The 27,051-nt window shown below is 40.2% G+C and overlaps 3 protein-coding genes and 1 long non-coding RNA gene across 7 annotated transcripts; 2 read left to right on the top strand and 2 right to left on the bottom strand.

Moving 5' to 3' along the window:
* Positions 1 to 8,642, bottom strand: LZIC (leucine zipper and CTNNBIP1 domain containing). Of its 3 annotated transcripts, none has more exons than XM_055800654.1 (7): positions 8,528 to 8,642; positions 7,820 to 7,962; positions 6,595 to 6,730; positions 5,419 to 5,517; positions 4,651 to 4,746; positions 2,784 to 2,865; positions 1 to 1,337 (listed from the first exon to the last, which is right to left on the bottom strand). In XM_055800654.1, the coding sequence occupies exons 2-7, from the start codon at positions 7,918 to 7,920 to the stop codon at positions 1,279 to 1,281; spliced, it is 573 nt and encodes a 190-aa protein (XP_055656629.1). In that variant the 5' UTR covers positions 7,921 to 7,962; positions 8,528 to 8,642; the 3' UTR covers positions 1 to 1,278. The 3 variants fall into 3 exon arrangements, with proteins under 3 accessions (XP_055656629.1, XP_055656630.1, XP_013154974.1); XM_055800655.1 differs by lacking the exon at positions 8,528 to 8,642 and adding an exon at positions 8,345 to 8,369; XM_013299520.3 differs by lacking the exon at positions 8,528 to 8,642 and having other exon boundaries at positions 6,595 to 6,773.
* On the top strand, positions 8,161 to 15,946 carry NMNAT1 (nicotinamide nucleotide adenylyltransferase 1). 2 transcript variants are annotated; one of them, XM_055800652.1, is made up of 5 exons: positions 8,161 to 8,310; positions 11,562 to 11,736; positions 12,162 to 12,345; positions 13,030 to 13,175; positions 14,470 to 15,946. In XM_055800652.1, the coding sequence occupies exons 2-5, from the start codon at positions 11,613 to 11,615 to the stop codon at positions 14,868 to 14,870; spliced, it is 855 nt and encodes a 284-aa protein (XP_055656627.1). In that variant the 5' UTR covers positions 8,161 to 8,310; positions 11,562 to 11,612; the 3' UTR covers positions 14,871 to 15,946. The 2 variants fall into 2 exon arrangements, with proteins under 2 accessions (XP_055656627.1, XP_055656628.1); XM_055800653.1 differs by lacking the exon at positions 8,161 to 8,310 and adding an exon at positions 8,535 to 8,648.
* LOC114012274 (uncharacterized) lies at positions 10,249 to 26,779 on the bottom strand. Its single transcript, XR_008746649.1, has 3 exons — positions 26,698 to 26,779; positions 23,579 to 23,650; positions 10,249 to 10,341 (listed from the first exon to the last, which is right to left on the bottom strand). It is a non-coding gene; the product is annotated as an uncharacterized LOC114012274 (long non-coding RNA).
* On the top strand, positions 19,538 to 23,227 carry RBP7 (retinol binding protein 7). The gene is made up of 4 exons (XM_005237826.4): positions 19,538 to 19,662; positions 22,120 to 22,298; positions 22,563 to 22,664; positions 22,992 to 23,227. Exons 1-4 carry the CDS (start codon positions 19,590 to 19,592, stop codon positions 23,040 to 23,042), a joined length of 405 nt encoding a protein of 134 aa, XP_005237883.1. The 5' UTR covers positions 19,538 to 19,589; the 3' UTR covers positions 23,043 to 23,227.
* Positions 26,780 to 27,051: the final 272 nt, after the last annotated feature.

The raw sequence follows: 27,051 nt of genomic DNA, 5'->3' as shown, positions 1-27,051 counted from the left end.
GGGGGGGGGGGGGTGCCAATATCATTAGATCAACACCTGAATATATACCAAGGGTAGAGCAGATCTGAAATGCACATTTCTCAAGCTAAAAAAGTTTCAGTGAAATACAGGCTTCCAATTAGCTCAGACAAAATGCTAACACCTACTGAATTACAGTGTGAAGCAGTCACTACTTTAAGAACTGAAGATACCCAATATTGATTTTACAAAAAATAGTTTCTCAGGAAGTTAAACACACATCTAGAGTCCCAAGTAGTTTCTCCACACTCAGGAGCTAAAAATTCAACAAAATGAGATTATAAATCCTCCTACACCCTGAAATTATTCAGGATTCTAACTTCGCAGTGGAGGCACAGACCCTCCCCTCTCCACAAGACCACCATCTGATAAATAGACGAGCAACACTTGCACCGATCATGTAATGAGAGCTTTTCACCCCTTTTGAAACTTGTTTCTACTTGCAAGCTATTTTGTGCTCTCTCAGAAATACTGGGAAATAATGGTAGCATGTAGATATACACCCAGAGCTGAAGTAAGAGGTCACAGACAGGGCTTCTCATTGCCATTTCCTAGCAATTCCCTGCCATTTCAATATGCAAGGTTAAATTACTCCAGAAGCCTCCCTACAGGGCTTCCATTGTTTGTCAGTCAAGGCTGGGACACAATGGTGCCCATTCACACACACAGCAAACAAGCAGCTAAGGGCCAATGATCAGCACACAGACTCATTTTGGTCCTTCTGCAAACAGTTTGTAGAAAGATGGCATTTCAAATAAACTACGTCAATTTTTCAAAGCTTCAATGCATTCCTACTATAAACTACTTAGTAGGGAGTCCAGACAAAAATTAAGACAACTTGAGAGCAATGTGAAGAATCACCCAAAAAACCGCTCCACTCATTAGGACTGCTCCTGAGAAAGATCTGCTTGCTACAACCACATGCAAAAAGATTATGTTTTAATAGTTAGAGAAATACACATTTAGGTAAGTTCAAAATAGCCGATCCTTTCCCAAGACAGTCATACCGTGCTTTTGTTTTTAGAGTACCACTTAGTGTTCAGCCTCAGAACTCGTATTACTAAGGAGTACAGACACCAAGGTTCCAAAGTGCACTTAAGGCTGTTTACTTCATATCTTCTGGTTAAGAACCCAAGAGATTTAGGGTTTGTTTGTTGGGGTATTTTTTGCTTTTCTTTTTTTCAACATATCAAAAACAAATGCACTATGAGAAGTCCAATGCTGCTGATAACTGGAGAGACACAAGCCTCACGCACCTCTTCATTGCTTCGCCTTTTCTACTTCAAAACTTGCTAGAGCAAAGACTTTGTCTCCTGATCCTATGAGGGGAGAAAAACATTGTCAGTATTAGTAGAAATTGCAAATGCCCTTGTATACAGAATCCAGCAAAATATTTGAGATGGAAAAAAAAATAAAAATCAAACCTACCTTGTGAAAAGCAGAACGCTTGAGCTAATTAAAAAAAAAAAAAAAAAAAGGAGACATACTGGCTTGACAGGTCTGAAACCAGCCATGTTGCACTGGGCCTGGCTGGCATGCAGTTAACTTTCCCTACAGCAGCTCTCCTAGTGCTGTGCTTCGCATCAGTAGCTAGAAGAGCGCTGGTGACACACCCCTGTTCTGGCTACTGCTGAGCAGTGCTGGCACAGCATGGAGGCTGTCTTGTCCCCAAAGGCCTGTAGGCTTGGGGTGGGCAAGATGCTGGAAGGGGACATAGCCAGGACCTGCTGTGACTCAACCAGCTGACCCAAACTGACCAGAGGGACAGCCCATACCATGACACCATGCTCAGCAATAAAAGCCAGGAGAAAGGAGCAGGTGAGGAATTAGTTATTAAGGCATTTGTCTTCCAAAGGAACCGCTACATCTGCTGAGGCCCTACTTCCCAGACAGTGGGCTGGACATCGCCTGCTGATGGGAAGCAGAGAATACATCTTTTTGTTTTCCTTTGCTTCTGTGCACAGTCTTTGCTTTTCTTTATTGAACTGCCTTTATTTTGACCCATGAGTTTTTAGTTCTATTTTCTCCTCCTGTCCTGCTGAGGAGGGGGACTGAGAGAGAGCGGCTTGGTGGGCACTTGGTGTCCAGCCAAGGTCAACCCACCACACACACGCAGAGCTTCTAATGAAGTACCCTTCTGAACAAAAAGGGTTCTTACACTCTCAGGAAGAGCGGTACTGAAAGGTAGGTCACAGAGACAGTTTATTTGTACTCTGACCTAGTCTGGCACATTCCTGCCATTCATAGTTCTTTCATCACAGTTCTAACTGTAATGCTAGAATGAACTGTTGTGTTTATTTAATGCATATTATACCTAAGCTTTTGGTCTTGTAAATATGATTAGTTATGACACCATTATGGCAAGAACAGTGCTTTGAAGCTCCATTTTGACAACATGCCAATAATTGCTGAATTCTCTGCATCAAGCAAAGGAGAAGGCTCTCCTTAAGAGAGTCATTAATGCAAAAAAGATCTGTATTTAACTAAGAGCAGCATCTCTGCTTGAGGCAGACCATTCAAGCCTTCAGCATTAAGGGCAACACTTGGCATTTTATGGACATTTGGCACTGGATCTGCTGCCTTACTTTTTTCTTGTAGATAGTGTATCAGAGTTTCATTGTTAATAAAACAGAAAAATGTACACCAAGTTTAATGGCATAAATCTTTTGTTTGAATTTTCTCTTTCATAGGGGAATCACAAGTATTCCTCTCAGTCATTGTTCAATGAGGCAAAGAAATTGGAAGGTACGAGAAGGAAAACTTACCAAGGTCAGTTGAGACTCTCTCAAACTGGCTCAGAGCTGTACCAGCATTTGTTGACAAGAATGTCTCATCATCTGCAGTGAGCTAAAAAAAAAAAAAAAAGGCCACCAACTATGAACTCAGTACCTTAACTTTGTGTGCATATTCCCACCACTGTAATCCCCACTGTCTACATGGGCATATACATGAACTATGACAGGTTACATCAATTTGAAGTTTTTAAGCAGCACTGTTACCTAACATTTTAAAAGCCAAAGTAAAAATGCAAGCTACTCCCCTACCACTGAGTTTTTTTTCCTCAATGGTTCCTGTCAGGAAGGACAGCAAATGCAACGTCAGACATGCTTCTACATGCAGCACTAAGTTTCAAGCTGATCTCCAGTGACAATTTTTGATTAAACGGTCACACTGTACCTCTGTACCAAAATTATGCAAAGGATGTCAATTACTTTTTTTGTCATGTAGTCAATACAGCAATGAGGATCAAAGCTCACTTCCTATCATCAGCTGAGGAAAGCAAAAATATGCAGTCACTACCAGCTTCTGACCACGTTAAGAGTCAGTGACCTAGAAACGGTTCTCTTTGCACATGTATGTTTTGCTTTTACTATGTGCTCCGATGCCTTGTGACAGATGCCCATAAAGTATTTACAATAATGAACTAGTAACCTACATTTGGGAGGTTCAGATATTCCAAGTTAAAACTTGCTCATTTAAGTAGCCTCAGATATATATCCTTATTAAATCAAAGCCTAAGTGTGTCACACTGTCCACAGTGTTTGTGTCAGTTTATTTATTAAAAATATAAAAATTAGGTACAGGCATTCAGAATTATGTTGGAATGAAGGAAAAAGTATTAAATTACCTGCCTTTTCTGTGCTTCATAAGCAAGCATCTAACTACTCAACATTCTGCAGTATTGTGCAGACAAACAGGTAACATTTACAATTTTTCACATTCAGTACAGATGTAAAACTACTACCCTAGCAGTCCTCAGTGAAGTAGGTTACTGATCATTTTAAAAGATAAAGAGATTACATCAAAATGTGGTAAAGTGGCTTGTCTGAAGTGATGCAAGGAACTCATGCCAGGGTATCTTCATGCATGCAGTTCACAATCTTAACTAGCCTTTTAACCTATTTCCAAAATACTTTTTTCTCTGACAGTCAAGCAATAAAAATATTTTGAAGGAAAGCATTTGCTCACGTCATCTACTTGGAATAAAACTCCTTTAAGTACTGCATTTGATCCTTTCCATTATAATCCTTCATTTCCTAAGGACATCTAAGTACAGAGATCCACAGGAACCCATTTTCTTCATATACCAGCCACAAAAATAACAACTTCGCTTCCTCCCTCTAGTGGTAAAACCCAGGGACTCTTCTGCCACTGATGGACTCATTGGGGAAACAATTGGTTTATCACTCACCTCTCCAATTTATTTATCTTACACCAAGAGGTGTATTATCACTAATACAAACCTAAGTAAAGCTCAGCGTATGTCAAAAGCCCTGGATAGTTCCTGCCAGGTACAGCAGTGGTAGTTAGCCAGTAAAAGAATTATTTTGTAGCTTTTATAAATACCATACTCATATCAGCTTATATGTGATTCATTCACATGACCCACCGCAGAGAGCATTTTAAAGTAGAAATAACCTTATATAAACGTACAATACTATTTGATATGTGTTCAGTAGTGAGTGCTTCAGAAAGCTGAGCATGAAAATGGAAGGACATTTATGTACTACAAAAGCAAGATGCATTTTATCATTTGCTGATAAACAGAAGTTGTAATTTCTTGAATGATTTCAAATTCCTCTTCAACAGACTGAAATCTCTACACACCTACCTATCACATCAACACCTTACCTTCTCATCAAGCTTTCTGAGGGCAGTCAGGATTTCCACTTTCTGCTGTGTGTACAGGTTTCGTTCCAACTTCCCAATCATTAAGTCTCGATCCATCTGTATACCAAGGGGGAAAATAAGTCAGGATTTATAAGCTTCCCGTTAGTTTCACTCAACACAACAGCATGAGAAATGCAACAGCCTAAAAATACCATCCATCAGTTAGCAAGGTACCCACAGAAATAAGGGACGAAGCTACCTATAATTTAAAAGATAGCTGTGAAGTTTTTCTGAACGTTCTGCAAATATTTTTTGCACCTAACCTTAGCATTCTTGTTTTCTCCAAACTTGAAACCTTTTAATCAAAGACTGCTCTTCATTCAAAACTATGTATTCACATACCACTGATACATGGAGGAATCAGACTTCATTTCACTTTATCTGGACCTCAAGTTCAGGCTAGACCTCCGAAACATCAAGTGCACTCTCCAGCCCCAGCACAAGTACATATTCATACTCTTCAGATTTTCTATTTGCAGTTAGTTCATTATCTGTTAATCCCATTTTTGTTTTGAAGCAGTAAGACAGAATATAATTCCAGAAATACACATCGTTGTTCCCATTACCTCAATAAACATTTAACACCAAATTCTGAAACAGAACTTCTCTATCTCCTTATGACGCTGCACCAAGTTTTCTAAAACACTTGGTGCTCTCCTTGCGATCATTACATATTTACATCAGTCTAGCTCAAATGAACAGTTTTTACAGTAAAACAGAAACCTTTACCTCTGCCAGCCTTGTCCTCAATTGCCTTGGTTGTTTCTTTGCAAACATTCTAATTACTTCCGGAGTTTTGAATGCTTGGCTGATGGCTGCTTGTATTGCCTACAAGGAAAGAGCAAGAATGTCCAAAACTAATGGCGTCTCAAGTTATAGATGAATGACAAAGATTATTGAAGGCTGGAAACCATCATTAGAGTCCTCTGCATTATCTGCTACAGAGCTTTTCTTTTTTTGTATAACCATGGAAGTGAGATGGAAAAAAAAAATTAATTTTATGCATAGCTTGAAAAATCCACTAACTAGTGCAACTACACTGCAAAAGAGCTGTGAAACTTTTCATTACAGTCCAGGTCTTAATTTCTAATAATTTCCAATGTCTTCCTGGTATTAGCAAATCACAAGTGGATGTGCTATGCTATCTTTTGCAGTTTTAATGCCCACACTGATGATTACAGCTCTTCTAAAGGGAAACAGAATGTAAGTAATGATGAGGCAAACCTCCTACTGTTATTCAAAACCCTGTATGGAGTACCAAAGCTATTATAACTGTGGTGAGATTTAATCATGTTTGGACAAATCCAAGATCTCTCTGGAAACAAAACCCTAAAACTTGGAACAAATCATGCTCTAAATTAAACATTTGAAAAGAGAAAATAGGTCAAAAGTTTGGAACTCAGCATAAAATAAGACCAATTCACTACAGAACTTACAAGTTACACAGTCACTCCTACAGCCTTTTCCTCTGGACTGGTGTGACTCTCAAATGCAAACCAGCAGTAAGGACACAGGAAATGCTATCTTTATGCTTTCTAACAAACAGGCATGAACTTTTATTTCTCATGATATATATATTGCCCTGGATCATCCCTCACACCTTTTATATTAATTTGTACTATTTCTAATATTAAGGATCCGATATATCTAGTCCCTGCAATTTCCCACAGTTTCTTCTACAATGTTATGGTTATAATGCCTCAACATTTCTTTTCCTTTTAAAATGAAGAGACCTAACCAGGTCTTTATATGTACACATATATTAAATAATAAAAACATTAGATAGATAATCTATCTAGCTTCCAACACATGCCTGCCTAAAAATTATAACGAACCACTTGTAACTATTCTCTTCACTGAGTCCAGGTAGAACGTGAACTATTTCTAGTCACACATCATCCTTACCAGTTGCATCCCGCTGAGCTCATCCACCAAAGTCATATCTCCAGACATAATCTTCTTCAGAGAGTCATTGAACTCCCTCAGTTGTTCTAGAGTTTCTTTTTTGGTCTCTTCATACTCATCCGCATCTAGTTCCTCTCTAAAGGGGATCCAGTAAGATACATTAATTGATAGGATTAAACCTGAGATATATCATGGAGAAAAGAACATCAGGGAATACCATGAAGCATGCTTCCTCAGACAGCAATAAAAACATTCGCATCGCCTCAGTTTACTCTGCTCTAGCCCTGTTAGCTGTTATTAATCTAATGTGTAGTTTTCCTGGTTTTACACTACCTCCTAGCCACCCATGCACTTGTGTTGTTTGTATGAAGTCGCTTACATTAAAAAGGCCCTGACAACTATGAGATACTCGACACTTGGTGCAATATATAAAAGTGTATTTTGGATCTCAATAAAAACATGCAGAGAGATAGTTTTGCTCAAAGTTGCAATGAGTGAAATTATCTGAGAACTCTACCTCCTCACCCAGAAACCACCAAGTTATTCAGGATCTTCAACTGATCCTGCTGTCTAAACCTTGCCCAACTCAAAGAACGGCACTATCAACCCTTAGCAGGTATAGCTGTTCTTGAAAAAAAAACATACTACTTGGAAAAGTTAGAATTACAGTCAAAGAAAGTATCTAAGACCACACGAGAAGTTAAGTACAAATACTAAAATAGAAAAAAAATCCTTTTTTCTGGTAATTGTCTATCTTAAATTTTATTAGCCCACAAAAACCTAACACAAAATCATATAAAAAACCCATGTGAAAATGTTAGACAAACTACAAAAAACCAAACCAAACCCCAAATCCAAACATCCACAGTTGCAAGACAAAACAAAACAGAAGCAAAAGCTATTTGGTAACTGCTGTTAAAAAAGCCCATATGAAAGTTGTGAATTCTGTGAACAGCTCTTAAGTTAAAAAATCCCAATGAAGTACAGAACTTCAAAACAGTAAGAGTATTTCTGTCTGCCTTTTCCTCAAGAAGATAATAGAACGATCTTAATAAAAAGTTTTTTTAAAGACAATTTTTAAATATCTAACACAAACATCCTATCTAGTTTAAAAAACATAAAGTAAAACAGAAACCCCGACAGATATTTGAAAGGTACCACTTTCTTCTGCCAACCACTTAAGGAAAACACTACCACGTAAGCAGAAAGCATCTATTTTTATTACCTGCATTCATCCAGATCTTGAAGCTGCTGCATTAACCTATCCAACTGTTCTTCCAAGTTTTGTTTCAGTTTACTGGTCTCTGTTGTTCCTCTTGAAGCCATTTTCTGTTTCCACACGAAATTTTCAGTTGTTATGTGACATTCCTAGGAGAAAGAACATTTTATTGTTGTGTGTCAGCAGCTTGGGACTTACTTTAAAACACTCCAAGTATCAAGAAAATAATGCGTTATGCTGACGATGGCACGGCTGATGGCAACACTCGGAAATCCGCGCAGCGGGCACGGAACCGTGCGGCTGCTCCACAGCGCTTGCCCCGGCGGCACGACGCGGCTCGCGAGGCAGCCACTCCAGCAGCCCCAGCACGTACGGCCCGGCAGGCTTCGCCCCCAGCAGCGCCCGCTGAAATACGGAGGCCCCGCTACAGGGAACAGCCGTGTCTGCCCCTCCAGGGCCCCTCGGGGGGCTGCTGAGGAGCTCCCACCCGGAGACAGGTGCCCGAAACACACCGACACCTTCGACACCCACCGGCTGCGGGCACCCCACGCCCCCCCGCAGCCGCCGGCATAGCCGCCAGCCGCCCCGCCGCAAGGGTGCGAGAGCGGCACCGGGCAGGGGCAGCGGGGCCGCGGGCACCCCCAGCGCTCCCCCCCTCCCCGCGGCTGGCCCCCGCGGGCAGAGCCGCCCACCGCGCAGGCCGCGCCGCCTCACCCGGGCAGGCCGCTACGGGAGCCCAGGGGCAGCGGCCGCCTCCGCCGGGCGCCGCTTCCGGCGCGGCCGGGCCAATGGGAGCGCGGGCCCCTCCGCGCGCGGCTGGCGGGCGGCCCCGGCGGTAAGCGCGGGCGGCGGGGCGCGGCGGGGCCTGGCGGGCGGCGGCGGGGCCTGGCGGGCGGGGGCGGCGGCGGCGGGGCCGCGTGCGGGCCGAGCGCGGGCCGAGCGTGCCAGGGCTGCCTGCGGCCTGCGCGCTGCAGGTCTGCTGTGTGGCGTTCCCGGCAGTTTCAGCGAGGGGCCGCAGCTGCTTACCCGCAGGAGCGCGGGTTGGTTTCCAGAGCCACCCCAAAACCTGCTGTAGGCGTACCCGATTTTTCTTGCTGCGAATGCATGCCAAATCCAGCTGAGCGCTAGCTGGACTGCAAGTAGTACACACTAAACACCGGTAAGATCAGGTATAAGCACGAAGAGATTATATATAAGCATCTACATAAAGGAGTACATCACGGGGCACCTCATTTTTCCTTCTGAAGAAGAAGGGAAAATGATCCAGGATGTCCCATTCTTAGAGAGAATGTGAGTGAAGGCCACTTTACTTTGTTTCTCCATCTTAAGTCTCTGTAGAGAGGCGTTACTATTATTTCATTTAGGATTTGGCATAAGATAGCACTAATTATTTTAAGACTGCTCAGTTTTGTAAAACTGAACACCTGCATGCAGATCTTCATCTCTGTATAGTAGGAGCTGGGCTGCTAGTTTGGACCTTGTGGTTGAACTGCAATAGAGCTGTGTCAGGCAGTGCCAAATTACAGATAATTCATCAAAACTTACTTACATTATTATACAGTGAGAATAGGTATATCTCTGTGTACCCACAGCTCGGGCAGTGTCTGGGCTTCACTCATCACTGGAATCCAGCTGTCTTTTTCTCTCCTGGGATTTGCAAGTTTTATAGCCTTTCCCAAAAAGTTGGAGCTCTATGAAGGTCATTTCATACAAAATAGATCCTGGCCCTGATGGTGCTGTGTTGGTTACAGGGATGGCATAACAGCAAAGGTACTCGTGTCATGATGCCTCTGTCATTTCCTCTGCTCTCCCCATCAACCATGCAGCTTTTTTTTCTGTGAAAACAGCGATAGGCAGAGGATGTCGATACAAATTAGGAAACTGAGGGTATGTGCAAATTATTACATCTATATTCTCAATTTCTATGCAGATATGAAGCACTACAAGGTGAGTTTATGATGCAATAATTGCCTGTTTCTGAAGATTGTAAGACTAGCTAGCAGCATGAAGGACATTTGACTAACTCCAGAAAAGGCCCTATATATTTTAATCTTAAAATTTACTATTAATTTTGCCCTTGCTTTTTTTTTAAAAAAGGAAAAAATCAGCCCTTTTCAAATTTGCAGCATGAGCCACTTTCTTTAGAAAGTAGGGCTTTATGAATTACAAAGGCAAGTCTAACTCCTTTCCTTGCCTGTTCCCATAGTAACTCTTCTAGCTGATGCCCTTGTGAAGACTGCATTCCAAGTTAACACCAAACCCTTCAAATGCTGAACTACTCTGCAGTAATAAAGAATATTTTAAAAGTTTGTGAAACTCTTGAAAGCACAGAAAAGTACTAACACTTGCAAGATGTGAAGCCTTGGACGACTTCTTTTTATTCAAGGGCTATTTGATGTTAGTACATAGTAGCTGTTAAGGTTTAGCTGTGATACCTCACCGCTGTGGCGACTGCAAAGTTCACTCAGCTTCTTTGTAAAGGAGACAGAATCCGAGGGTGACCTTGTGGGATCTTTCCAGTGATGTTGCTGTAGAAACAATGGCAGACTATTCAGTGCTAGACACAGATGTCTCAAACACAGCAGAAGAATGGCCCATAACATATTCCAGTTTTCATTTGCTAAGGGAAACCATCTTGCCAAGCCAGAATGTTCTCATGAAAGAAAAGAACACTGAGAAAAAAAAAAAAATCCATGCAGTGTGAGGAGAAATGAAAGAGTAGTGACATTTCCTTATTTTCAGCAACTGTTAAGCAGCTTTCTGAAAGTAAAGTTCAAAACTGGAACAGCGCTGTTGTATTTTTAAAAAAGAAAAAAAATAATAATCGGTATTGCAGCTTTTACTGAACTTTTTTTTATTCACTATTCTTCTGTCATCTGTTCCACTAGTATACCTACCACTTACTTTCTGCAACACAAAGTAGATTTCACATTTAGTCCATAGTACTCCCTTCCCACATACCAAAAGCATGTAAAATGTAAATAAATCCCAAATGAAGAAATGTTACCCCTCCTCTCCTCCAGAATTTCATAAAATATAATGGTAATTTTATAGATTTTGCTGTATAGATTCACTGCAGTTTATAGTAGCAGCACTGGGAACTGTCATAGGATATTCTATTCCCCCCTGCAAGCACTAGAAGTAAGGAAGTTAAGAAAGTTCCCTGCAGATGTGTCTCTTGGCAGTTGGCTGACATCTTAAAAAACCTGCACTGTTCTAACAAAGTTTGTCCTGCAATTAGGACAAATAATCTCTCCTCATGAAGTTTTTCTGCATGAGCTGCTTTTCTTCAGAATGGGCAGTACACTGTCCTCTCTTCAGGCAAGCAGCTTGTTTTCAGTGATTCCATTTTTAAAGATGTTTCCTCTTGCATCTAGGAGGAAATTGCAGCCACTGTGATAATATGTGGGCAAGGCAAATTTGGGTTCACTTATTTATTACATATGTTTTCTTCCTAGCATGCTCACTTTTCTCTACATCCTTGATTTCTGAAGCCCACAGAATTATCCTCCTTTCTGCAATGTAATGCCACCGTTGTCTCAGCTCCTTGCTCCTATCCCTCTATCCAGAGATAAGCAGAAAGAACTAGAGGTAGTAGGTTTAATCTCTTAAAAATGCAGGGTCACATGAACAATCACAGGCTCGATGTTGATGGAGGGAAAATACACTGTTTAATTTTACCTTAAAATCTGCTTATTGGCAGAACAGATAAGTGTTAACTACTTTTTGATCTCATCTCTTCTTGCAGTGGCTGGTAATGAGCACCAACATTCTCCACTTGGCTCTGTAGCTGCAAGGAATGGCTATGGAAGAACCTGATAAGAAGACTGAAGTAGTACTGCTGGCCTGTGGGTCCTTCAATCCCATTACCAACATGCATCTAAGGCTATTTGAGCTGGCTAAAGACTACTTCGATGAAACAGGTAGGGTGATAATTTATATAATTCAGAACAGCTCTGATAACTAGAATTAAGGTGAATACGTTGTGTATATGAATGCCTGTTTGACAGTGACAGATCTTTTTGGAAATACTAATTAGATATTGAAGCTAGCACACATGTATGTATCATACAAAATCACGCAGGCCAAATATGTGAGAGAACAGTCTTATATATGTGTTGCTTATTACTGATTCTAATGAGCTAAAGCGTGAGTTTTGTAGTCTTTCTAATGTATCTTACTAGATCTTTACCTTGCACAATGGCAGAAGTGTACTGTACTTTTCCACTGGGCTGGTTCTTAGAGATTGCAGTGAATAATGATTATGTAATAGTTTAAATACAATACAGTGGAAGTAACATCTGCTCAACCACTTCTCATGTTCTTGTGTGATGTGTTTTTTCCACAGGAAAATACAAAGTAGTCAAAGGAATAATTTCACCAGTAGGCGATGCATATAAGAAGAAAGGTCTGATCAGTGCATATCACCGAGTAACTATGGCAAAACTAGCTACAAAAAACTCAGATTGGGTAGAAGTTGATGACTGGGAAAGCAGCCAGAGTGAGTGGTTGGAAACACTAAAAGTTTTAAGGTATTCTTCAGCCAAACTCTAAAAAGTCTCAAGAACCTATAGAAGGATAAGGAATGACGTTAGCTCTAACAAATTAGAATAATAACAGGCTAACCTCAAATCATACGAATAGACTCAGTGAATTCAGAAGTACTATTTATATGAGCATTGTAAATGAAAGAGTCTACCATAAATGTACAAAAAATAAGCCTGTGAACAGTTTTTAAGATACATGTTTTCTTAGGCTTTAGTCAGTTTTTATGCTGAGAAGGTATTCACAAGGAATGGCAAGAGACTAGTATAGGGTAGGCACACTGCACGCGGTTCCCTCATTTGATTCCGAGGGTGCTGTGCTGCCCATTCGTGTATTCAAAGGCTGGCATGAGAACTGTCTGAAGGAGAATCTTTTAAGTTTTATGGTTTTTACTTTCGGTCACTGCTACTTCACTGAGGTGGTTCTTTTTAAAACAATTTTTTATTAAAAAAACCCCATCAAATCAACCTGGTAGTTGTTGCTTTGACATCTTTGCACTTTGAATATCTTATGACCCAGGTTTCATAAGTCCCTTTTCCAGCAGATCAGTTCCTGGATGAATGTCTGCCAATGTACTGCAGGAGGAAGTACTGATAGATTATTTATTAGGCCATACTCTTCTCTGTATTCTCCAACATGTTTAAAATACCTAAAATACGTCTGTTTTGCAGGTACCATCATCAAAAGCTTTTATCCCCTGATCCCACCAACAGTCTGCAGAATGCTATACCTTTAACAAAGCCAGGACGGAAGAGGAAGCAGGAACCAAATAGGCATGACCCCATTAAAAAGAAAAATCAGAGTCCAGATGTAAAAAGTTAAGTCTGTTTGCAAATTTACTGCTTAAACAATACTTGCTATTTCCAGGGAATTGCACTGATGAGTAACTTTTTTTTATGCTAGTTCTTGGTTCTGATTTCACTGAGTAAGTTTATTCCCTTAGATCCCACAGCATAAAGCTTCGTAACAAGATGACTGTAAGGGTAAAATATATAGGACATGAAAAATAGTCAAGGTAATAGAAATTCGAAAGGTCTAAGCCATCTGTTTAGCTACAGAACTTTGCTAAACTGCAGTTACAGCTGAGAATTTTGGATCATAATTTTCTGAAGAAAGGACAGGATTAAGACCTGAAATTCAAAATTTATCTGGGTACAGGATCATTTAAAATTGTAATTTAAACTTTATACAACAGTTTGGCCTTGTAATTTTAGGTAGCATTTATTTGGCATACTGCTTTTAGATGTTAATTTTAGTTCTTTAGCTTGACGTGTACAGTTACACATACTTGTACAATATTTGAACGGCCTTGCATAACGACCATCTTAATCCTTTATATTAGGAAATCTTGACTTCTCTCTGACTTCTTCCCTTGAACCTTTCCAAATTCTACTGTTTAATTGATAGCTGTTTAATGAAAATGCTTTCAAAGAAAAGACAAACAGCATCAGGCAGGTTTTTTTCGTATTGTGTTGACAGGTGTTTTACTATATTCCTACCACCCTGTGACATTACTGGAAGCTGCAAATCTATAGCAGTCTGTTTTGCTTCCATTACTTTAAAGCAGTTTCTGTCAACGTGCTTCTCTAGATTCCCTCTAAAACATAGTACGGAACAGAGTCCCCCTGAAGTCAGGTCACCTAGTCTATGGGTTGGGGTTTTCTCAGTCATATTTTCTTCCCTTTTACATAATCCCCTATGCCCCCTGTCCTGTGAAAGTTAGCGCCTCTTCTGTAGTTCTATGGAATATCAGATAAAAGTTTTACAAGCATTACGGTATCCTTTTATACTTACCTATTCTGGAATTTTCTCTATATTTTCTTTCACTTTGATCATCATAGTGATTGATTCAGCCCAAGGCTAAATAAGCATAAGAGAGTTTATTTTCCAGTCCTTTTGAAGGAAAAGAATCCCATAACCTTTTTTCAGAGAACTCCTGTATTGAGACTACTAATTATAAACTCTATACTCTGAATCTTTTATTTCATTCCATTGTCTCATCTTAACCAAAGATACACTGAGGTAGCCTAGAAATTAAACGCCCCCATCAAGTTAGCTGAAATCTAGTGGCCTAAACCAAGTCCTGTTGCTCACTTATTTTTCTTTTTAAGGTGTCCCACAGGTTAAACTGCTTTGTGGAAGTGACATGCTGGAATCATTTGGGATCCCCAATCTGTGGAAGCTGGAGGACATCACTGAAATTGTGGAAAATCATGGCCTTGTATGCATAAGTAGGGCTGGAAACAGCGTTCAGAAATTCATCTATGAATCTGATATTTTGTGGAAACATAAGAACAACATTCACCTTGTGGAAGAATGGATCACAAATGACATTTCATCCACCAAGATTAGAAGAGCACTGCGGAGGGGCCACAGCATTCGTTACCTGGTACCTGATGTAGTTCAAGCATACATAGAAAAAAACAATCTGTATAGTCTAGAGAGTGAAGACAGGAATGCTGGGGTTATCTTGGCTCCCTTACAGAAACATGCAAGTGATTCCAAGAACTAAGAGGCACTATACAACTCACTTTCAGCTGTGAAAAAAAGCTAGTTCAGTACCAGAAAATGTCAAGTTTAGGGATTGGGGGTTCTGTTTGTCTTTTTTTAAAGTAGATAGTGGGCTAATTCTGTGGCTTTAGTACATACCTAATTGCTGTTGAGGTTTGCACTTAATAATTGGACCTACACAGTCTTTTTTTAAACTCAATAAGATTTTCACATTTAAACATTTTGTCACAGTGCAGTGAACTAAGTATAAGAATTCACACTTGCATATGAGAATTACAAATTAACAAACAAAAGGGTTCTGATTAGTTTTCACTCAGACTGCTCTGCTATTTATAAAATACTAACACAAATATTTTTACTTGCAGTGTCTTAACAAAGTAATTTAATTTCAAAATGTACCACTTACTGATAGTAAGCCTATATAACTTTTTTTTTATTTGCCAACATGTTGTGCACCTCAGAGAAATTATTTAGCTCTGTCCTAGAAGGGAAAAATTTATTCCTAAGTGAAGTGGTGGTAGATATACCATGCTTTGAGCCCCCTGCCTTTCAAATATGCAGCCTGTTTGTCTGCCATCATGCAATTTGCTCCCAGAAATGCCTTGTGCTTTACTTTGCAAGTCATGTTTCCAGAACTGTACATTAAGCTCAGCGCTGTTTCACGTGGAAGGACAGACCTACTTCAGAAAACTGGTTTAGAGCCATTGATTTAATGGATATAAATTAATAGTATCATTGCACTGATTCTCAGACAGTTGTCCCTTTATTTCAAGTGATGAATGAGCTTTTACTTCTGAGCCAAAAAAATATTTCACACAAATGTGTATAGCAGAATTGTTTTCTGTAACTGGAGTTGAGAAGAAATGGTAGGATATTAAGACTGTACATCAGTGAAATGTTTTCCATTGCTAGAAACTTGGGTTTCAGTCTAATGGTATATTGTCTGTATTATCTGAATATAAACTAGAGGCACTGTGAATGTCATGAGATAGAACTCTACCTCCCTATATTTGCCGTCATCCTATTTTTGTCTGGATCACATGCCTTATTAAAAATGTCAGTGTTTCCAAGATGCTACCTAATGGATCAACAGCCTTTTTGTACGATCTCCATGAGATGACTCTGTTCACATTTTTCAGATCAACAAATCCAGCAGAACATGAGACTTTCAGGGTAGGAAGCCTAGATGCTGTTGGGCAAGTCTAGAACCTGGGACAAGTTCCAGGATCATACCTGTGACAGCCTGTCATCCTTCCCTGGGCAGAAGATCCCCAAAGAGCCGAGGCAGAGGTCTGAGCTTCCCTAGGAGCTTAGGGGGAGCCTGAAAGCCAGAAGCCAAACACAGAACATCATGAGTGGCCCTAGGGCCTGCAAGGCTCATATAAAATCCAGCAGGGAAATGGTGATGCTGTTGGGACAACCTGTAACCCACAGTGGAGATAGCATCAGGCAAGCAAACTTGGAGCCCCACATGAAAATCTGCAATTACCATACTAAAACTCTGTGTTCTACTAGTTCCAGCCTATGAATGTGACTATCTACAGAGAATCTACAAGATTAGTGTAGTCAAATCAAGGCACAACTTCAAAGTGCATCTGTAACTGCATTGTGACAGAAAATAGCATCAAGGATCCTTAGGTTGTTATTTTTTTTTTTCTTGATTCCTGTATCACATGTGCTTGGTTTGCCACTTCCCCCCCTGGAGTACAGGCAAGCTTACTGTCCTTTGATAATGAGGCTGAGTTCATTCATCATCAATAGTAATACAGGTACCCAAGGATAAATTATGCCCCCTGTGACACCTTAGCAATCAAATTGCCATAGCTGATTGAAGATAACTGTGTTACTGATGATGCACAGGAAAGAACAAGATCTGTTTTGCTTGCTGTCTGTCTTATGACTGACAAGAATTCTTTTCAGCAACCAAGTCAGCCTGTGTGCTTCTGAATAAACAGAGCAGATTCTTCTAATGGGAAAGCACCCTATTTTTATGTGGTCACTTTTCGGAGCAAAACTGCACTTTAAATAATGATGCTGGTGTGTGTTGGTGCAGTTTGTGTAATTCTAGAGAAACTGCAAATTCAATAGGAGGTTTTATAAAGCTTTGTTCTTTAAACAGTTGTATTTCACTAGGTTTTAATGTAGTTATGTGTGGTGGGTCTTTCAATAAAACAGACTGCATGTAACATGCTAATTTGAGTCATCTGTTATTAGCGAAATCTGATGCCTGATGACCGTGATTTTGAAGTAGGTAGAGTGATGTCAGTACAGTTATGTCTATACAAAACAGAACATTGTTCAAAGATTACACTAACTGCTGAATATGGATCTTTTCTTTTACTAGTTTTAACACTTCATCTACTTCTGTAACAAGGCCATATCCATAATGGAATGTGTTAGATGCTCAGTGCTGCACAGCAATTAAGATAGAAATAGAAAAAAATTATTTCCAGAAAAAGAAAATTGGGAATTTGTAAGGGAGAAAGAAATGAAACATCATAGGATGTGGCCAGTGCACTCAGCAGTTCTAACAAAAAGTTCCATAGGCAATTCTTCAGCTGAGCCTTGAAATAGTAACCCTAGTACCCTTTATAAGTCTTGGTTAGTTAAGTACTGATTTACAGAAAGCAGCACCACATCCCAGAGAGTTTGCATAATCTTAATTTTTAGTTAAAATGTAATATCCAGGCTTTTTACACAGGATTTATCCAAGTACCGACTTCTCTTTACTTGGAACAGTCAGTATTGCAACAGTGCTTTACTACCATAACATCGTAATAACAAATTATGGGTGAAATGTTACTATTTGAGACCAGGGGAAGCATTAATTTGCATTTCCCTGTGCCATTCCTAGTTTAGTACAGGTTAGAGAACAATATCCATCTGCAAACAGGAAACAAGCTTTGACGTCCTAATTTCCTACTCGCCCGATTCTGTGAGTCATACAGGTCAAACTGTCAGCTCCAAAAATGTAGCTAAAGTTCAGGGAAGCTTAATTCTCTCTGCAAAATACTGTCTTTTTAATTCAGCCTAACCCAAGTCAGTAAACAGATAAATGTAGTAGCCATAGGTGAGTGTCCTCATTCAAGATTCAGAACACCAAATTCCATTTTTACTATGGTAGCAACACAGATAAGACTTCCCTTGCCCATCAATTTCAGGTTTTTCTTTTAATATAACCTTCATTATGGTGCTCATTACTGTTCCATCTGACCACTTCAAATGTGTGATCAAGCTAATGCTCAAAACATGCCTGTGACTTCGGGATTGATTGTTTTCCCCATTTTATTGATGAGGAAACTGAGGTAGAAAGTTATCTAGCTCTCCTGTACGTAGCAATTCTAGAGTGTCTAGTTGTCCAGGATTATGAAATTCATTTTTCTCCCTTAGTAAATTGTGACATTAAGGCATACAGTTTACAAAAAGTAGCCACATATGGAGGAATTGGAAAAGATTGGAGAGTCACGTATCTTCCAATAAAATCTTACTTCCAAGTTCCTTATATACTCTTTCTCTTTGAAGTCAAGCGTTCTTTATTCACTTTTTAAAACACATTGCTGAGTCATCACTTAAGAGATTTCTTTCACTTCTTAGGCGAAGATAAAAGTCCAACATTGAAACTTGCCTGCTGCATCTGGTGCTCTACTCCCTATATGCTCTGCCACAATGCATAGCATCTAATAAAGCATCAATGGGAATAACTTCTGTATCATCTCTCCTTTACTGTATGTGTCAAGAGTAAAAAATGAAGTGGGGAGCTATGTCTTCTGTATACACTAGGGTATTTTTTGAATTTATTATTGGCCATTTTTAGGAGTTGAAAGTGGATTGCAAGAACAGGTATTTGTCCTCTTTCCCATCTAAGAAAACTGACTAATACAGAGTTGCAGAACTGGGAGCAGAGCTCAGGCCTCTGGATCTGCTGTTTCAAGCCCATCTGTTACACAAACTTTCTGGCTGGTAAGGCATCTGAGAAAATAAAGAATCTTGTACATGTATGTTCATTTAACTAGGACACAACTAACAGCATTAAAGAAACCAGAACACAAATAGTTAAACTGTGGCATAGCAGAGCAGGGTTAAGAGTCACATCAGGGAATAACATACACAAACAAGCTTTGTCTTTCATTTTTCTGCTACAACCACTAGACAGTGATGTTGCCTACTATTTGCTCCAGACATAAACCAACAAGATAGAACACTTATCTCTATCACTGTGTCATAGGTACTGCTTTAAAATGTGCTGATATTATACCATCCACAGTTTAAGTCAATCCCTGCCTGTTCAAATATAGCATGTATTTACCACGGGTAGATCACCTTTTCTACAAATAGGTAGATTTCAGAGCATAAAGCCACAGATCTAATAAACATGCAGTGAATTTTAGTAATGACATCTGACCATGATTCCCTTTAATGCATACAAGATGGACACAGTTTAAACCAGTTTTTCATTCGCATTGTGACTCCTGGGCTGTTAACATTTGCTCCACAAAAAGATTTCAGAAACTGTGAACTTTTCCCTCCAACACAACAGAAGCTGATCTACAAATACCCTCTCACCTATTGGGCCAGCAAGAGTACCCTTCCCCTCCATCAGAAAGGCTCCGGGATGTGATCCCACCCACAGTCTTCCTTATATAAAGCCTGGTTAGACAACCACTCCTTCATTTTGCTTTTTGGTCAGAGGTTGACTGCAACTTCCATCCACAGTCTGGCAATGCCTGTGGATTTCAGTGGAACCTGGATCCTTTTCAGCAATGACAACTTTGAAGGTTACATGGTGGCCTTAGGTAGGTGAAAATACCCAGTTCTATCCTTCATCCCTTCCCCTGTAAGGGTCTTCCTGAATTTTAACAGTCTGAGTTCTAATACCTAGATACTGCTGAGGTTTTTTTTTTCCTCTGCAAAACAATGGAAGGATCTTTGCTTATTGATAAACAGCCAGCATTAACTATACTTTAGCATGTTACCCAAGTGTCATTGCAGCTCTCAGGAATTTCTCAGCCTAATAATTATTAACAGTGGAATTTTTAACAGCTTTCAACAGAGCCAGGGAAGAGTTTGCCCTGTCCACTCAATTTCTCTTGCTTTTGAGCACATACAAGAACCTACATCTACAGTTAATTAAATGCCAAGGAACAACAACAACAAAAAAGCACTTGGGTATTTTCCACTTCCAGGCAGTTGGTTAGCTTGGTGTCATTTATCTTTAAACAGCTTACAAAATACTTCTCTCATTGCTGTGACTTGTTGATAAGTCTCTCTAATTGTCCCTTTCCTGCAGTGCTTGAAGCAAACCTCTTACCTTGCTCAGATGTTTTATAGAGAGAGATTAACGGTGCTTTTATGGGGAACTAAGGAAGTTATTGGTACTTTATTAGCTTCTTGTACAAAGCTCACTGCAGACTGCAACAGCAGGCAACCTTGTGTGCTGTCTTCTCTTCTCCCTGCCTCTCCTACCCCTTTCGACCTTTTTGACTTACGTAAACTAATGACCACCAGTGTCCCTTGCTGGTTATTGTATACACAACTAGAATGAAATCTGTTTTCTGGCTGTTATCTATGCTGGGCGACGCTGGGTGACCTACTTCAATTGTCTAGCTGGTGTCTTTAACATGGTGAAAGAACTCTTCTCTATTTCTAATCCCACTGTGTTAGCAATTAGAAAAAAAGAAAGGGTGCTTCCATAATGAGAATTTATTCCTCTGTCTGAATACAAAGTAATAAACTCTTAATGTGTTGTCTTCAAATGGAATAGAGATTCTGATTGTTCCCTGATAATAAACATTGTCGAACTAAGTAAAGGGCTTCTTTAGTGAAATGCAATTACCAATCTTGTGAAAAATGTACTTTGTTTTCAGAATGTAATTGGGGGACCTTATTAGAAGTAAAGGCAAAGAATCCTGTTGATGATTTACAACCCATCTTTAATTATTCCTGCTTGGTTGCCAGTATCCTGAAAAAAACAAGGACTGAAATCAATATTGTTAGAGCTAGAATGAAAAACTTTTCTGCCAGGGTAGGTAGAGTGAGGAGGCTAATATCCGACCAGCTGAGTAACTAGAGGATTATGGATAAGGACATAGCTATTCCAAGCCTAGTCCCTCCTTCACTTTAATACCTACCTCTAAAAAGTAGATTTGTAAGTAGTTTATATTTAAACATTTTTATGACCATGTTAAGGCTTAATGTGTGTGGCTGTTGCCAGTACTCTATGCTAAAATAAACTGGTAACCCTGTAAAAACATGACTGACAGATTCTGGCACTTCTTTAATGCATACAGTAACGACGTCCCACTTCAAACACAGCCTGCGTGAGCCAGATGGTTCAACACATGGTCGCTGAACGCACCCTGTTAAGAAGATCACAAGCCCAGCCTGCACAAAGAGAGAAACTTCTAGCAGTCCTATGAAATGTCAGTTTTAATCTAGGTGATGAAAACTACTAAATTAAGACACAGCTTCCCATTTTACCCATTCCCCTTCCTGAAACCCTAACTCTGAGCATACTATTGGGATGCAATGTAATCCAGTTGCCTGCCAAAGGCCCATTCCTTTAATGAAACAAACATTTGTTAGACAAATAGAAAAAACCTACAAGCACTTTAGCTCAGTATTACCAAGAACACAAGGATTCTGTTACAGGTGACTGATCATTACAGATAACCAGGAAATCTTTTGACAGGTGTGACATTTTCTAGGTGCACTTAAAAAGTCTAAGTGGCATGTCCTGAAAACAAGCCCAAGTAATTCATTTTAGGACTGCCCTTCATTTTACCCTTTTTAAGGTAGAGTGTGCAAAGATTTCTTGTGAATTTACATCATGCCTTTCCTCTGACAAAGGATGAGGACAGCCCTTAACTATACCCTCTAGCTAAGCAGGGGGTAAATCTGAGATCAAGCCTGGGGTGTCTGTGGGGGGCAAACCAACTCTCCCCAAATGTTAGAAGAATTCTTCTGATTCAAAGTCTTAGAAATCTTGCATAGGAATTGGGTAACAACAGAGTAAACTGGTTTCCAAAGAGTAAAATGTACAAAATGTGACTGCGTCATTGTAACAATACAGCTTTAAACAAAAAAACCCCTCACAACAACAAAAAAAAGCAAAAACCCAACCAAGCAACAAAACTGTGCATAGCAGGTCACGCTATCTAAGAAATGCTTCTAGTGGCAAAAAAAGGTTAAGTCCTGGCTGTCAAAATGGCTGGTGATAAATACAACTCTGACCTTTTTGCCTCCTGTCCAAGGTATTGACTTTGCAACACGCAAGATAGCAAAAATGCTGAAGCCTCAGAAAGTGATCAAACAAGATGGTGATTCATTTTATATCCATACCACTAGCACATTCAGAGATTATTTGCTTCAGTTCAAAGTTGGAGAAGAGTTTGAAGAAGATAATAAAGGCCTGGATAACAGAAAATGCAAGGTAAGGCTGAATATATAAAATGAAGAGGCTGTGACAAAATTAAGATGCCATGATCAGTCCAGCTACTTGAGCTGAAATTGTTCCAAGAACACTACTTGTAATGCAATGCAGAGGTAGGAGCCCAAGGTGGACAAAGAGTCTCACTTTCCCTCAGGAGCAGTATTTACGTCCCTTTTATCCAAGAAAAAAGGACATTGTCTATGAGTATACCGCAGAACTGAGACCAAGACCTACAGATACACTTTTTTGTTTCCTCTTTCACAGAGCCTAGTTACCTGGGAAAATGACAGACTTGTCTGTATCCAGACTGGAGAGAAAAAGAACAGGGGCTGGACTCACTGGCTTGAAGGAGATGACCTCCACCTGGTATTTACTTCAGGTTTCTACTAATTTGGTCTCTGACAAAAATAAGATCTATAACGCGGTCATGGCGTGCACAAGTCATCTTCTAGTTCTGTAGTATTTGTAACGGAATGGTACATGGTGAGTACGTGATACTTTGATTTTAGTTTACCTGGAACAACTTCATTGTTTCACTGTAACATATAGTTAAATTCAGAATGTTAAGCATAACTTAGCATGGTGGCACAGTGGTGGTCACTAGTCATGGCAAGGGATTTGTGTTCACCTTTAGAAGCTGTTCCTTTGATTACTATAAACATTTATATTTCTGTCTGGTTTTATTTTTGGTAGGAGCTTCGTTGTGAGAATCAAGTATGTAAACAGGTCTTCAAGAGAGCTTGAGTATGTGTACTAGTTCCTACATGGAGAGACAGCTATATACTAGGACTACACATCTTCATGTCCAGTGATGGCTGTACGGACAAGAACTGATTCCTTGCACCTATTAACCTAAATGGGCTGATGTTTCTGGCTCAGGAAATAAGTCTGCTGTTGCCAGTGTTAAAGATCTGATTTTTGCTAATAAATGCCTTAAACCAGTCTTAAGTACCTGACTTCTGAATGTCTTTTTGGATGGGGAAAAAAAACCCAACCCAAAACATAGGTGATATGGTTTGGGTCTCTAATTAACCAACTGTAATTCAAACCAAGAAAAGGTGGCTTTTCTAAAGGGGCATGCCAACATCAAACAAAACAGAGGAGGAATGATGGCAGAGAAGTGAAGATGACTACAAAGGATACAGATTTATTATTCAAAATGCTTCCCTTTAAGATGCAGACTACTAGTTAACTCCACTTGTATCTTAAATGTGTAATGTAAGGTCCTATATTGCACCACAGCTGCTTTGTTCTCAAAAATAAAATTAAGTTCAGCTTACCAGAGGAAACGAGCCTGTGATCAAATCCCAGAACAGTGAAGATGGGTCAGAGTAATCCATGTAGATTCCAGTCTGCAAAATAACTGAACACTATAAGCACATATACAGAGTGAAAACAATGCTTCTTCACTTAAGATTTATTTGCATACATTTATTCATTTAGGTTAAATGATTTTCTTTTTGACCTTGTGTAATCTTGAATACAGAAGTAAGTTTTATTCTGTCTCCTGTAAACACATGGAAGTGGTCAGATCAGCTTGGTAGCTACATGTGAAATGAGTTGCTGCCTATTGTTGGTAACACTAATATTGCAGGTATCTTATTGCTAGTGGAAAGAGAGTGTGATTAATCTAGCTTAATCTTAGTAACTTAATTACTTTCTCTGAGGAAAAAAATTCTAACGTAACCAATGACATTTAAAAACATTAGTAGCACTACCCTTCTGATACTTGGTGTCAGTTCTAAATTCTTAAAGCTGCCACCAGAGGCAGACAAAATTTGTTGAAGTGTGGAGGGCATACTCCTTACAATTACTACAGGCCTATGTAAATTTAAGGTAGTTGCCAAATCATGAAGAAAAGAACTATTATTTTTTAGACGGTTAGGGAAATTTGGGGCACTGGCAGTAAAATGCCTGGTGTTTATGGATCCTGACAGTGTCTTCCTTCTGGAACTGATAAGTTTTCATTTATTTGAAAACAAAATTACTATTACCATGTTATTATAATATAAATAACAAATCCATGCAGCAGACCTGCTCTGTCACATCTCAGCAATACACAGCAACAACCACGCAGACTTTGCTGTTCCACTAGATGGCACCTCTGGAACGTACTGCATCTTTATTTAAATTGTAGAGGTTCCTAACACCAGTAATTAAAGCGTTAAATATTGCAGTTAGTCTCAACCCCCACAGCTTTTAGGCTGTGCGCTCCATAAGATATGCATGAGAAGCAATACAGAAAGGCAATGGTGACCTTAAGAACTCTGTGAGTACGAAGAAAGGGTCCAAGTAGAAACCAGGAAAACCTGATGCTTGGAAACCTGTGTGACTAGAGGTGTAATAATGCATTACTAAGTCCTTACTGTTAGAAATATAGAAGGGTTATTATCAGCAGTGATACTACTTTTCTTATTGCTACTTTCCTCCTTCAAATTGCCAATCTGAAAGCAGATAATGTGATGCAGAACTTGCTTGAGGATGCTTTGGAGATCTTGAGGATGAGAGAAGCTACTAGTCCCAAAACTGCTTATCCTAATTTCATTTATATGGTAACCTATTCACATGCTTTCACAAAATACAATTTAAACATTTTGGAATGCATGATGAAAAGATGAAATAGAAAGGGAGCAGTCACATGTTCTGGAAGCCGGGGGACAAGGACAGACAGGGACTTTGAGGTAGCCTTTGCCAGGAAGATACGTACTTGAACTACAGAACTGAAGGACAACAACAAACCTCCCCAGAGAAGCACTCAAAGGTGTTTCAGACCAATTATCTTGCACTACTGCTTTGATGGTGAAACTTTTTCATAAACCAGCCTCTGAGGCTTTTTTAGTGCAACTGCAGACCAGGTGCATTATAATGTTTTTAAGGTATGCCAGCTGCATGTGAAAGTACTTTATAATTAGGTGAATAGAAGAAATGTGTTGCCTTCTGGGTTCTACAATAGTTCAAGTAGACAATGAAAAACCAAAAGAACAGCCAGGATTCACAAACTCTCAAATACTTTCTCTAATGATGATATGAAAAAAGAAAAGTTATAAAAGTCATAGATAAAAATGTAAGGCGTTGTATTAGCTTGTTATTATTGTTTCTAAAAGTTGGTCTTTCTGACAGACTTACACAGAGTACTTCTAAACAGCATGTAACACTTTCCCCTGGTATCATCAGCAGTACCTTTAAGGTTACTAACTTTTACTCAAAGGCTTTTAAGACATACATTTGTGTGTAGCCTCCTAATAATTTTCTTGCATGCTATTCTGTGCAATGACTATGTAATATGGAACAAGCCAACATTTTAGCATAAGAAGAAACCAGCAAATGAAATCACATAAGCCTGTGCTTTTTTTATAGCCCCAACTTTGTTTATAGCCCCAAGTCTGCTGGAAAAAAACAACAAAATGAAACATAATCCCAAGAAGATAAAGAAACACAAAATGAAACAAAAGCTAAAAAATAAAGGTAACAATAGAATGCATTCTACAAAAAGACCAGCAATTATGTGATCCAATTATTTATAAAATAATTTGTTTCCCATTCTGGGCACCTTGGTTAAGTCACCAAAAACATTGTTTCTGTTCAAACACCTTTACATCACTATAGTACATTAAAGAAGATGTATAGTGAAACACAAGATCAAACATCCTATCTGCCTCAAATACACATGAAAACAAAAAAAACCCACCCCAACCGATGTTATTGCTTTATAATTATTTGCAGTGCTTATGGAAATATGTCTTAATTCTACCCTTTGCTCACACAGACCAGTTTGCTTCCCACCTAACACCCTGCTGCTCTTCCCTCCTATGGAGCTCTTCACACCTGACTCAAACCTGAGTCGGAGGTTCTGCTCATCCAGGGGCAAAAAAGCTGCTGATGCAACTCCCCACCCTGCCACCCATTTTTTTTTCCGTTTTTTTTTAATTCTCTTCCGAAAGAGCAACTTCTCAAAATCCTTTTGTCAGCTACGTGCATTACAACCAATCAAACAGGCAGAGTTGCTAGTGAACATCTGCTTACAGTCAACACAGACCCTAGCTGTTTCTTACTGGAGTTTCATTTTGAGTGTGAGGTAAAAAAGGAGGAAAAGATCATTATCTTTCACAAAAATATATTTAGTGGTGTAATGAAAGATCTAGTGCAAAAAAGCTTGTGTTTTTACAGAAGAAAGGGAGAAAAATACCTTGGGTTGAAACTACACCTAGCAAAGGCTAAGGCCCAGCGCTCGCTGGGGGCTTGGCGCCTTCGCTGTCCCTCGGTACCTCACAGACCGCCGCGGTTACACAGAAACCGCTCGGTCAGGGAGGCGGGCGAACACCGTCAGGGAGCGAAGCACGTACGGCCCCGGGAAACCGGGGACGCTTCAGCAGCCCAGCTGCAGCAGTGAGACCCGTACCTGCAGCACTGGTCCCGCCTCCACGCAAGCAGGAACACACCCGCCACCGGCCAACCCGCTCCTATCCGCCCTTCGCCCGGGCCCGCTGCCGCCCCTCGCAGCCCCGGCCCCGCCCCCGTTGCCATGGCCCCCGCGGGCCGCCCCTCCCCCGCCGCCACGACGGGCGGCCGGGCCCGGGCCCGCCCCTGCCGCGCGCCGCCTCCCCGCGCTGCCATTGGCCGGCGCGGCGCGGGGCCCGGCATGCCCGGCTCCCTCCGCGGCGCCCGGCGACCTCACGTGATCCCGCCCCAAGATGGCCGCCGCCGCCCTCTTGTTTTGATGAATAATCTCTGCGCGGGGCAGGGGCCGCGGCGC

The sequence above is a fragment of the Falco peregrinus genome, chromosome 3 (genome assembly GCF_023634155.1).
Source record: "Falco peregrinus isolate bFalPer1 chromosome 3, bFalPer1.pri, whole genome shotgun sequence".
Lineage (NCBI taxonomy): Eukaryota > Metazoa > Chordata > Aves > Falconiformes > Falconidae > Falco > Falco peregrinus.
This window is presented reverse-complemented; position numbering and strand designations above follow the sequence as displayed.